Source organism: Tachypleus tridentatus, chromosome 13 (assembly GCF_004210375.1).
Source record: "Tachypleus tridentatus isolate NWPU-2018 chromosome 13, ASM421037v1, whole genome shotgun sequence".
Taxonomy (NCBI): domain Eukaryota; kingdom Metazoa; phylum Arthropoda; class Merostomata; order Xiphosura; family Limulidae; genus Tachypleus; species Tachypleus tridentatus.
Genome location: NC_134837.1, coordinates 272,802,395 through 272,814,413, shown reverse-complemented (window position 1 = coordinate 272,814,413; position 12,019 = coordinate 272,802,395). Strand labels below are relative to the sequence as shown.

The 12,019-nt window shown below is 37.0% G+C and overlaps 1 protein-coding gene across 1 annotated transcript in view; it reads left to right on the top strand.

Annotated features, from left to right (window-relative positions):
• Positions 1 to 728: 728 nt before the first annotated feature.
• LOC143236574 (diacylglycerol kinase beta-like) overlaps positions 729 to 12,019 on the top strand; it is a 60,139-nt gene continuing 48,848 nt past the window's right edge. The window contains exons 1-3 of the mRNA XM_076474872.1: positions 729 to 867; positions 6,503 to 6,591; positions 7,214 to 7,330. Of these exons, the coding sequence (XP_076330987.1) occupies positions 828 to 867; positions 6,503 to 6,591; positions 7,214 to 7,330 (246 nt within the window). The 5' untranslated portion in view covers positions 729 to 827. The remainder of the gene's footprint in view (positions 868 to 6,502; positions 6,592 to 7,213; positions 7,331 to 12,019) is intronic.

The following is a 12,019-nucleotide window of genomic DNA, read 5'->3' as shown; positions in this document are numbered from 1 at the left end:
TTGAGGACAGTATCTCTTCTCATTCTTCTAGGGTTGAAAATGGTAAGTTTTGGTGTGACGACAGTATCTCTTCTCGTCCTTCTGGGGTTGGACATGGTAAGTTCCTGGTTTGAGAAAACCTCTTATTGTTCTCCTATTGTACACGTTAAGTCCCTGGTTTGTCGTTTTCAGGATAGACGCAGCAGGAACTTAATTCGTCCTACGCTCAATAAACTTCGAGTCTTAGGTACTTGGAATGAGTGACCTCGATAGAGTTCGTGATTCAACTTTCTTGGGATGAACTTTGTAAAGTGTACAGACCAACCATCTGAGGAATAAACTCTGTATGGTTCGTGGTCTGTCGAGGTGAGAAATGGGTTGAGTAAGGTTTATAAGCTGTCCAGATAAAATATGAAATAGATAAGGTTCGTGACCTGCCCAGCTAAGGAATGAATTAGGTAAGTTCGTGATCTGCCCATCTGAAGAACGAACCGGTAAGGTTCATTGCTCACCCATGACAACCAAGATTTAGTTATGCCATATAAATTCAGAGACTCTGTTATATCTCTAATATATAATTCGGTCAAGTAAAATGTATCATTGTAAATGTTTCGAATTTTTTAGAGTTATAAGTTCACTATGTATAAAGTGTATAAACTAAAGCACTGTAGCCATTCCAGAACAATGCTTGGTACATCCTGAGAATCCACTTCTTATCATAATTCTTCTACGTTACAAATAAGTTTCATGTCTTTTCTTTTCCTCAACAGAATGTGAAGGATGACGGAAACCACGTGTGGAGTTTAAAACATTTCAACAGATCTACCTATTGTAACCTCTGTCTCAACATGTTAGTCGGCTTCGGGAAGAAGGGGCTTTGTTGTAATTGTAAGTTTCGGTTGACGTTGTTCTATGGTGACTTGTTACTGTGTTTTTATAAGTAAATATATGTATGTGTTTTCTTATAGCAAAGCCACATCAGGCTATCTGCTCAGCCCACCGAAGGGACTCGAACCGCTGATTTTAGCATTGTAAATCCGCTGTACTAGCGGGTGGGGAGCTATACGTAAATGCTTCTGTAACGTGTTCTAGCGAAGATTATGTTACCTTAAGAAGGTCCCGAAACTCCAGTAACGATGCATTTAAATCCTATATTAGATTCTTAACTGAATATGACAATATGATCCTGAGTGTAACATATCAGATTCTTTATTTAATAAACAACAGAATCTAGCTCTAAAATAGATTATGTGTATATACCATTAATACATGACGCAGTCATGTTTCCCTTGAATCTAGTTAAAACGGTATAATAATTAATATGTATTGATACATATAAGTTTACTCCCATAGCTCAGACACTATTTTGATAGACTATTTGACGTCCGGGCAGTGATAGTTGGTTTTCAAAGGGTATTCCTGGTTTTCCTACAAAATTGAAGGTATTGCGGACAACTAAACCCCACACATATCTCCAACAAATTGTGTTTTGCCCCAAGACTTTACCCATCGGTCTTCACTCATGATTCCCTTTTCTTGTTGAGTTTTCAGTAATTATTACAGTGGTTCTCAAACTATAAGCCTCGGCGCCCCAGGGCGCCGAGGGATATTGCAATTTATCGAGGGAAACACAGTGATATCGACATCTTGATGACAAGAAACCCACTTTCTTAACCTGAAGATGGCCTAGAAAGGTCGAAACGTTGTTCTCTCCTTATCAGTAACCGTGTTAATACCCATAACAGCCGTTCTGAGATACGATATCGACAACTGTCGGACACCGCGCGAACTACTAGCTTGAAGTAGTTCACAGTTTTATCATTAGATCACGCTTCATTCCTTTTGATGACGTTCTCGAATGTTTGAGGTATGTTTTTGTTTACTTGTACTTTCGGCTAGACCCCGCATAGCCAGGTGGGTTAAAGCGTTTGACTCGTAATCCAAGGGTCGCAGGTTCAAATCCCCATCGCACCAAACATGCTCGCCATGGGGGCCTTATAATGTGATGGTCAATCCCACTATTCGTTGGTAAAAGAGTAGCCCAAGAGTTGGCGGTGGGTGGTGATAACTAGATGCCTTCCCTTTAGTCTTACACTGTAAAATTAGGGACGGCTAGTGCAGATAGCCCTCGTGCAGCTTTACTCGAAATTCAAAAAAACAAGAGAAACAAAATTTTCGGCTACGCCAGTTACTTCTCGAAGTTTCTCGTTTCTTATATTTTGTATATAATACCTGTCGTCTCTCGGGTCCGTCAGTAATTGAAATAGCTGAAGGGTGTTGTGATCAAGTGATCTAGTGAATTTTATTTGTTGACTTTTAGTCCTTGTGCATAAAAATGGAAAGAATTTTGAACATTAATAAGAAGTGTGGGAATGAAGAAAAGGATGGTGAACCACAGACCAGTAGTAAAGGATGGTGAACCACAGACCAGTAGTAAAGTTGTGAAGAGACAGAAATATGATGATAGTTGTCTAGATTTTGGTTTAACTTTGGTAAATGTCAATCATAAAGAGTGTCCGCAGTGTGTATTATGTCTAAATGTTTAACTTAGGTAAATGTCAATCATAAAGAGTGTCCGCAGTGTGTATTATGTCTAAATGTTTAACTTAGGTAAATGTCAATCATAAAGAGTGTCCGCAGTGTGTATTATGTCTAAATGTTTAACTTAGGTAAATGTCAATCATAAAGAGTGTCCGCAGTGTGTATTATGTCTAAATGTTTAACTTAGGTAAATGTCAATCATAAAGAGTGTCCGCAGTGTGTATTATGTCTAAATGTTTAACTTAGGTAAATGTCAATCATAAAGAGTGTCCGCAGTGTGTATTATGTCTAAATGTTTAACTTAGGTAAATGTCAATCATAAAGAGTGTCCGCAGTGTGTATTATGTCTAAATGTTTAACTTAGGTAAATGTCAATCATAAAGAGTGTCCGCAGTGTGTATTTTATGTCTAAATGTTTAACTTAGGTAAATGTCAATCATAAAGAGTGTCCGCAGTGTGTATTATGTCTAAATGTTTAACTTTGGTAAATGTCAATCATAAAGAGTGTCCGCAGTGTGTATTATGTCTAAATGTTTAACTTAGGTAAATGTCAATCATAAAGAGTGTCCGCAGTGTGTATTATGTCTAAATGTTTAACTTAGGTAAATGTCAATCATAAAGAGTGTCCGCAGTGTGTATTATGTCTAAATATTTAACTTTGGTAAATGTCAATCATAAAGAGTGTCCGCAGTGTGTATTATGTCTAAATTTTAACTTGGTAAATGTCAATCATAAAGAGTGTCCGCAGTGTGTATTATGTCTAAAGTTTTGTCTCCAAGTGCATGCTTCCAAATAAACTAATACTCCACTAATAGACCAATCATCCTGACATAGTTAGTAAATCCTGTGATTGTTTTACCAGAAAGTTAAAAGAATTGAAAGAACAAAAAGGTAAGATTTTTGAAACAAGCATCAATACCAAACAATGCTTTGTTATCATCCTACAAGGTGACATATAGAGTCATGAAATGTAAAAGTCTCACACCATCACAGAAGCACTGATTTTACCTGCTGCAGTGGATATGATGAACATTATGGTTTGTGAATCTGCGGGAAGACTGATTTCAAAGGTCCCTTTATCCAGCAATACTGTCAGTCGTACAATCTAACACATGGTCGAAGACCTCAACGATCAGATAACTAAAAAAAAAATGAAAGGTGAGAAATTCGGGTTACAGCTAGATGAGGCGACGGATAGTAAAAAGAATGTTCATTTGATTTGTTACACCAGCTAGATGAGGCGACGGATAGTAACACGGATGTTCATTTGATTTGTTACACCAGCTATATGGGGCGACGGATAGTAACAAGGATGTTCATTTGATTTGTTACACCAGCTAGATGAGGCAACGGATAGTAACAAGGATGTTCATTTGATTTGCTACACACGGTTCATGGATGGTAACAAAATTGTGGAAGACCTTCTCTTTTGTAAAAATATCACTGTAGGTACAAAGGCTCAAGACTTGTTTGAGATCCTTGACACTTTTATGTGTGAAAACAACTTAGACTGGACTAAGTGCATTGGCGTCTGTACAGATGGTGATCTCTTTATGTCCCTTTTTTATGGAGGATTGCAAGCACTCATACGAAGCGAAGCTCTTGATGCACTATGAATCCACTTCATAATCCACTGAGAAGCCCTTGCGTCAAAGCACCCGATTCCTCCACTGAACCTTGTTTTGGAAGGTGTGTTGAAAGTGGTGAACTTTATAAAAATTTGGCCACAGAAGGCGAGGTTTTTAAAAACTGTGTAAGGATATGTGATCTGAACACACATCTTTGTTGTACCACTGTAACTCGTGATGGTTCTCACATGAAAATGTACTATCCCATGTGTTTGAATTACGACAGGAACTCTATTCTCATCTCAAAGAAGAACACGAACGTGCTAAAAACTTCTTGAATTTTTGTATTCAAAATTAACATACCTGAACATACTCTTAGAAAAACTGAATGCGTTGAATTTCTCTCTGCAGGGAAGCAACACGCACGTTCTGAAACTCGCAGAGAAGGTTTCAGTCTTTAGAAAAAAGTTACTACTATGGATAACAAAAAATGAATGAAGTTGGTGACAAAGATTGTTTCCCTTTGTTGCAGCAGTTTGTTACATCCAATGAAGTTGATTTGACCCACGAACTAAAATCTGCTTTTGAGGAGCACCTGATACAGCTCAGTGACTGGTTTGAAAATTACTTTCCAGAAGATATGGAGAAGTTTGCATGGATTCAAGGCCATTCAAGGTTAAGGCCTCATCTGAATTTATCTCTGTAGAAAAAGAAAATCTTATTTAGCTGTTTTCTGGCAAGACTTTAAAAACAAAATTTGGCAGCATGGAACTAACTGAGTTTCGGATATCAGTAAAAGATGAATATCCGTTGCTAAGTGCTAAAGCTCAGTGAATCCTAATTCCATTTGTGACGTCATATCTCTGCGAACCTGGGTTTTCGGCGGTTGCTGTGATAAAAGCAAGTACAGCACGAAAATCAGTGTGAACAGGAAATGAGGGTGGTGGTGTCCAATCTGATTCCCAGGTTTGAGAAGCTGTGCAGTGCCCAACATCCCATTAGTAATTGTGGTTATTTAAATACGAAATAAAAATATTGTTTTCACTTTCAATTTATGTATATTATTCTTTCAAACTGCTGCTAAGTTGTTAGGACATAAGTACTTATCAAGTATTAAGTTGTTTGGACCTAACTACTTAATAAATGAAACTGTTAGGTTTTCTTTTGCCCAGGGGCGCAGTGAACCGAAAAGTCTAGGATACGCTGACTTAGGCAATTCTCCAACAAGCCCCTCACAATATAGGTGTACATAGTAAGAAAAAAAACTTACGTGGGGCGCTTAGAATCATTGAGAACGATAAGAACCACTGTTTATGTTCAGTGAGGGAAACAGACATGCGGATTGGCTTGAATGAAACAAGCCGCCAAGAACAACTAAAGCTTACAGACGACTATAAAGCAGTTGTTGAGTGTCAACAAATCCTATATCTCACACTTTGAGGAAACGAAAGTACTCTCCCTAGACCGTGCCACAAGTTAGTTGATTTAAAGTCTGTTAATGACTATTAACAAAGTCTCTTCGACTCCAGACACTTTATTTATAGTCACCAACCTAAGGAAATTGGGAGTTAGATCGTGTGATGGAAAGTGTTGTAACGTAGATTTGATTACATGGAGACGTACTTGGTTTAACTAAAGCAATATAACAGGAGTAACTCTTGTTGGAACTAGTGTTGTGAAAGGCAGTCACTCAGCTGTACCGAATATTTGATTAAATTAAAATCATTCGAAAGAGGTGTTGTTGTTTTTATTATCCTGTTTTGGGAACAAAAATTCTCATATTAAAATATGAAAATATATTAAATTTTTCAGCTAATTAACAAATTATTTCGTTCTGCGTTTTTTTTCTTTCACGCTTATCAGAGAGCGTTGTACTTTTCTCTGATTTGGTAAAATACAGCTATTGATTTGAAAGGAAACTGGGTTGATTTTAATTTCCTTCAGAACTCAGAACAAATCGAAAAGTAACACAAATGTTCATGTTTACATTTCTTGTCGTTCACTACCGATAAATATTGGCCCGACATGGCCAGATAGTTAAGGCACTTGACTCGTAATCTAAGAGTCACGGATTCGAATCTCCGTTACATCAAACATACTCGCCCTATCAGCCGAGGAGACATTATAATGTGAAGGTCAATCCAACTTTCGTTGATAAAGGAGTAGTCCGAGAGTTGGCGATAGGTGGTGATGGCTAGCTGCCTTGCCTCTCGCCTTACGCTGCTAAATACGCAGATAGCCCTCGTGTAGCTCTGAGCGAAATTGAAAACAAACCTGTTAATGAGATTTATGGAAACAGTGTAGACTGGTTATTATACCTATGTTATTACACCTACTGGCTATTATACCTACGTTATTACACCTACTGGTTTTTTATACTTACGTTTCGGAATATTTGTTATCTCGTTTCTTAGTTTGCAAGTACACAGTTCACGAGAGATGTGTTCAAAAAGCGCCAGCGTCCTGTATAAGTACATATGTAAAGTCGAAGAGGACATCACAGGTAAGTAAAAACTCAATTGGTCAGTTAACGATACACTTTAAAAGTAATATTGTTTGGTAGACTCAGTATAACTACCTGTTTTATCTATATAATTATACGTTCGTTAAAAAGTGAGATGATATGTCTGTAAATATAGCTGGGTTCGGTTGGACGACAGTGTTAACAAACGTGATTTCTTGTTGTCATCAGGACGTCCAATATTCATAAATGTTCTCCATTTCATGTGTAGTTTCGTGGAAATTGTAATAAAGTACCGACGTTCTTCTTATTTTACAAGCACTGCAGAAACTGTTAAGCCTTTTAGATTTAGAAAAGTGACAAGGCGTAACAAAACAACTACTACTAATTTATTACGTTTCATAATTAATAGCCCCAAAACGAGTGTCCAACAAGAAGTTCTCATTAATACATTTCTTACTCGTTATAGGCCACTGACAACAAAGTATTTGTTTTATAGGTTATAAATATAGGTTATTGTTTTATAGGTTAATGTTATAAATGTGATGTTGTATCGTTTCTTACACGAGATTTATTTCTTATCCGTATGCAGATGATTGATGTAAAAACAAAACAAAGAACAGGTTTCTTTCATTAACACTTACATGTGATCTATTCTATATAGACTTTGCTTCACCATTGGACGGAAGGGAACTGTGTAGGAAAGTGCAGTAAATGTAAAAAACCCATCAAGTCGTACAATGGAATAAGTGGGCTTCACTGCCGGTGGTGTCAGATGATGGTGAGATTCTTTGTGTGTTTAGGCATATGTAGTACTAATACTATAACAGTTAGGCCTAGAACAATGGCGAAACCAAGTTAGTGGTAATAATATAATAGCTAGGCCTAGAACAATGGCGAGACCAAGCTAGTAGTAATAACACTATATATAAAAATTTTTACTTTTTCTTGTTCTTGGACAAAAAGTGTTATTTCCTAATTGCTTATGAGTAAACCAAATGGAAAAGACCTATTTTTTTCTTGAAACATTGCTTTTGTGACCTGGGCAATAAAATTTTCAAATTTACCCATTTTCCAGAACATTTCAGGTAGATTCAGTGCTGAGTAGCTGATAAAGAATTTTCTCGAACTTACAAGAATTTACAAGAACTTTCTAGAATGTCGTAGAACTTACGAGAATTTTCAAGACCCTTTTAGAATTTTCTAGAACATTCCACAGTAATATATATATACAGGGCGTAACTACTCACCACTTCAGTATAGTTCTAGCTGCCTAAGGGAACACATAGACTTATCTGATTTTATCATAGATGGCATCAAGAAGCTGCAAGCATTCTCCATACGCATCTAGAAGCCTCAAAGCTGTGCTGCTTCATAACGGGAATAAGTATCCGTCTTTTCCCCTGGCCTTTTTGGTGCACCTCAAAGAGGAATACAACAGTGTCAAGACCTTGCTAGAAGCCTTGAAGTATGATGAGTATGGCTGGGAGGTTATCGGATACTTCAAAATGGTGTCATTCCTGATGGGTTTCCAAGGAGGCTTTACCAAGTTTTCCTGTTATCTTTGCCTTTGGGACAGCAGGAACACCGCAGCGCACTACAACAGGGAGCACTGGCCACAACGGACCGAGGTCCCTGTAGAGAGGCACAATGTCAAATTTAAGCCACTAGTGGACCTCCAGAAGGTGTTGTTCCCACCAGTTCACATAAAATTGGGTCTTATGAAACAATTTGTTACAGCTCTTGATATAGGAGTCTGCAGCCTTCAAGTGCCTTCAAGACTTTTTCCCTACGTTGTCTGAGGAAAAGGTCAAAGCTGGTGTCTTCGTTGGACCACAAATGAATAAGATCCTGGAGGGCACAGAGTTTCCCAAGAAGCTCAGTAGGAAGGCAAAAATAGCTTGGGGCAACTTTGTCGCAGTAGTTCGGGGCTTCTGTGGTAATCACAAGACCGAAAATTATCTGGGACTGGTTGAGGCTCTGGTGAAGAACTACGACAAAATGGGCTGCAGGTGTCCCTGAAAATCCATATCCTTAACGCTCGTCTGGATAAATTCAAGGAGAAAATGTGAGCATACTCAGAGGAGCAAGGCGAGCGTTTCCACCAAGATATACGGGACTTTGAACGCCGCTACCAAGGAGCGTATAACGAAAACATGATGGGAGACTATATTTGGGGGCTGATATGCTTTTTACATTACATACGCAAATCTCGAAAACCTACTCACTTCAAAACATTTTAGTTCATTTTGTATAACTTTAGTATAAATATATGTAAATCTTGATTCATATGTTGTTTCATTCAGACCTTATGTAAATGAAAATGTGGAAATGGAAATTTGCTAGTTTTTACATAGAAAATAAGTTAATTTTTAAATTTCATTATCCAGGTCACAAAAGCAAAGTTTGAAGGGAATAATGGACATTTTCTGTACTTCTACAACATAAGCAATTAACACTCCTACGAAAAGTGGAGCCTAATAGGCCCCAGAGCAACTTGAAAGGTTATTAATATTAGACTAATAATTTTGTATTTAAATGAAATTGCCATTTAAATCCATTAATGAATGGATTAACGAGATTCCAACTGTCCCTATCTACTATCTAGCGAAACCACAGCCAGGGGAACGGGCTTGGAGAAATCAGGACTAGAAACGTCTTTTTCGTGGGAGGTGTTAAGAAATAACACATAATATCCAGAAACAAAATTTATGTTATATAGTGTAATATAACAGTCAGGCCCAGAACAGTGGCAAGACCAAGCTACAATTAATAATATAACAATTAGGCATAGAACAGTGGTGAGACCAAGCTACTACTAATAATATAACAATTAGGCATAGAACAGTGGTGAGACCAAGCTACTACTAATAATATAACAATTAGGCATACAACAGTGGTGAGACCAAGCTACTACTAATAATGTAACAATTAGGGCATAGAACAGTGGCGAGACCAAGCTACTACTAATGATATAACAATTAGGCATAGAACAGTGGCGAGACCAAGCTACTAATAATATAACAATTATGCATAGAACAGTGGTGAGACCAAGCTAGTACTAATAATGTAACAATTAGGCATAGAACAGTGGCGAGACCAAGCTACTACTAATAATATAACAATTAGGCATAGAACAGTGGCGAGACCAAGCTAGTACTAATAATGTAACAGTTAGGCCTAGAACAATGGTGAAACCAAGCAAGTACTAATGATGTAACAGTTAGGCCTAGAACAATGGTGAGACCAAGCTACTACTAATAATATAACAATTAGGCACAGAACAGTGGTGAGACCAAGCTACTACTAATAATATAACAATTAGGCATAGGACAATGGTGAGACCAAGCTACTACTAATAATATAACAATTAGGCATAGAACAGTGGTGAGACCAAGCTACTACTAATAATATAACAATTAGGCATAGAACAGTGGTGAGACCAAGCTACTACTAATAATATAGCAATTAGGCATAGAACAGTGGTGAGACCAAGCTAGTACTAATAATGTAACAGTTAGGCCTAGAACAATGGTGAAACCAAGCAAGTACTAATGATGTAACAGTTAGGCCTAGAACAATGGTGAGACCAAGCTACTACTAATAATATAACAATTAGGCATAGAACAGTGGTGAGACCAAGCTACTACTAATAATATAACAATTAGGCATAGGACAATGGTGAGACCAAGCTACTACTAATAATATAACAATTAGGCATAGAACAGTGGTGAGACCAAGCTACTACTAATAATATAACAATTAGGCATAGGACAATGGTGAGACCAAGCTAGTACTAATAATATAACAATATGGCATAGAACAGTGGTGAGACCAAGCTAGTACTAATAATGTAACAGTTAGGCCTAGAACAATGGTGAGACCAAGCTAGTACTAATAATGTAACAGTTAGGCCTAGAACAATGTTGAGACCAAGCTAGTACTAATAATGTAACAGTTAGGCCTAGAACAATTGTGAGACCAAGCTAGTACTAATAATATAACAATTAGGCATAGAACAATGGGATGAAAATGTATTAAAATTTTAGTCGTGAGTGTATGAATATTTAAGGCATTAAATATTAGTTTATTATTATTAATAACTTCACGAGATCTGTATGAGAGATGAAAGTTTCGCTTTCTTTAAGAGCCCTCTGTAGGGAAACAAGAAAACTGTTATAAGTATCTGAACTATTAGTCATTAACTTACCGTGGTAGAAAACGTTTTGAGTTAAATATTAATTTAGTATTTATAAATGCATAACTATTAAAACAAATATGTTATACTGACGCTGGGGTTGTTTCTACAAGTGAAGGCTTGTTTCATATCAATTATTTTAATAAAATGATACACGATCTTTTCGTTTGTGTAACAGGGTCTCCAACCTTGTGAATCGAAAAACAAACAAAAAATCTTGTTACAACTAAAACGCTGTTTAACCGAATTTTGTAATTTAGTTTACTAATAAAAGAGATTGTTTCAAATAGACTAGGCAAACAGCAAAAAACAAATTATTTATTCTGTGGGACTCGAACTTATAACTACTAATAAAACAACAACTTGTCACTTTCCAGAATAAACCGAAAAGTTAATTCACAACAGAACAAATTCATGTTCTTTTGTAAGAAACATGAATAATTTTATTCCACGTCAACTTTGTGGCTAAATTCCTAATAGTTAATGTTTATTTATTTCCCATTATAATTAAAGCATACAGATCGTTTTTAAATCAACATAACGTTACGCGAAATTAACATAGCTCCATTTTTTTCCCGATATACTGATTTTCATCTGTAAGTATAGACTCGTGGACTTGTTGATGTTTCGTCACTGTAACAGGCACTGACGAGATTCAAAGACAGTTTGAACATGTTATCACGTGACCACCAGTTTTAGTCTTTGGTTATCTCTGTTTTAAGTTCATATATTTGTTTTATAACGTAAGTAAAATAAGATAATAAAAACCAACTTGAAAGTGACCGAAGGTTACGTGAGTCTGCCATTAATTTCCAAACTTTCCTTAGATAGATTAATGTTTTAGATCATTTTGTTCGTGTGGATTGTCCGTTTCAGTTCATTTTGTTTGTGTGGATTGTCCCGGCATGGCCAGGTAGCTTAAGGCGTTCAACTCCCCGTTGCACCAAACGTGTTCGCCTTTTCAGCCATGGGGGCGTTATAATGTAACGGTCAATCTCATAGTTCGTTGGTAAAGTGTAGCCCAAGAGTTGGCGGTGGGTGGTGATGACTAGCGGCCTTCCCTCTAGTCTTACATGACTAAAGTAGGGACGGCTAGCGCAGATAGCTCTCGTGTAGTTTTGCGCAAAATTCAAAAAACAAACAATCTTCCTATGGTAACATAGCGCCTTTGGTTTCGCTTCGTATTCAACTTTGGACAATAACCTACTATTCATTACGTATGGTTGAGGAACAAAATCGATGTTTTATATTTATTCCTTTTAATTTTTTTCA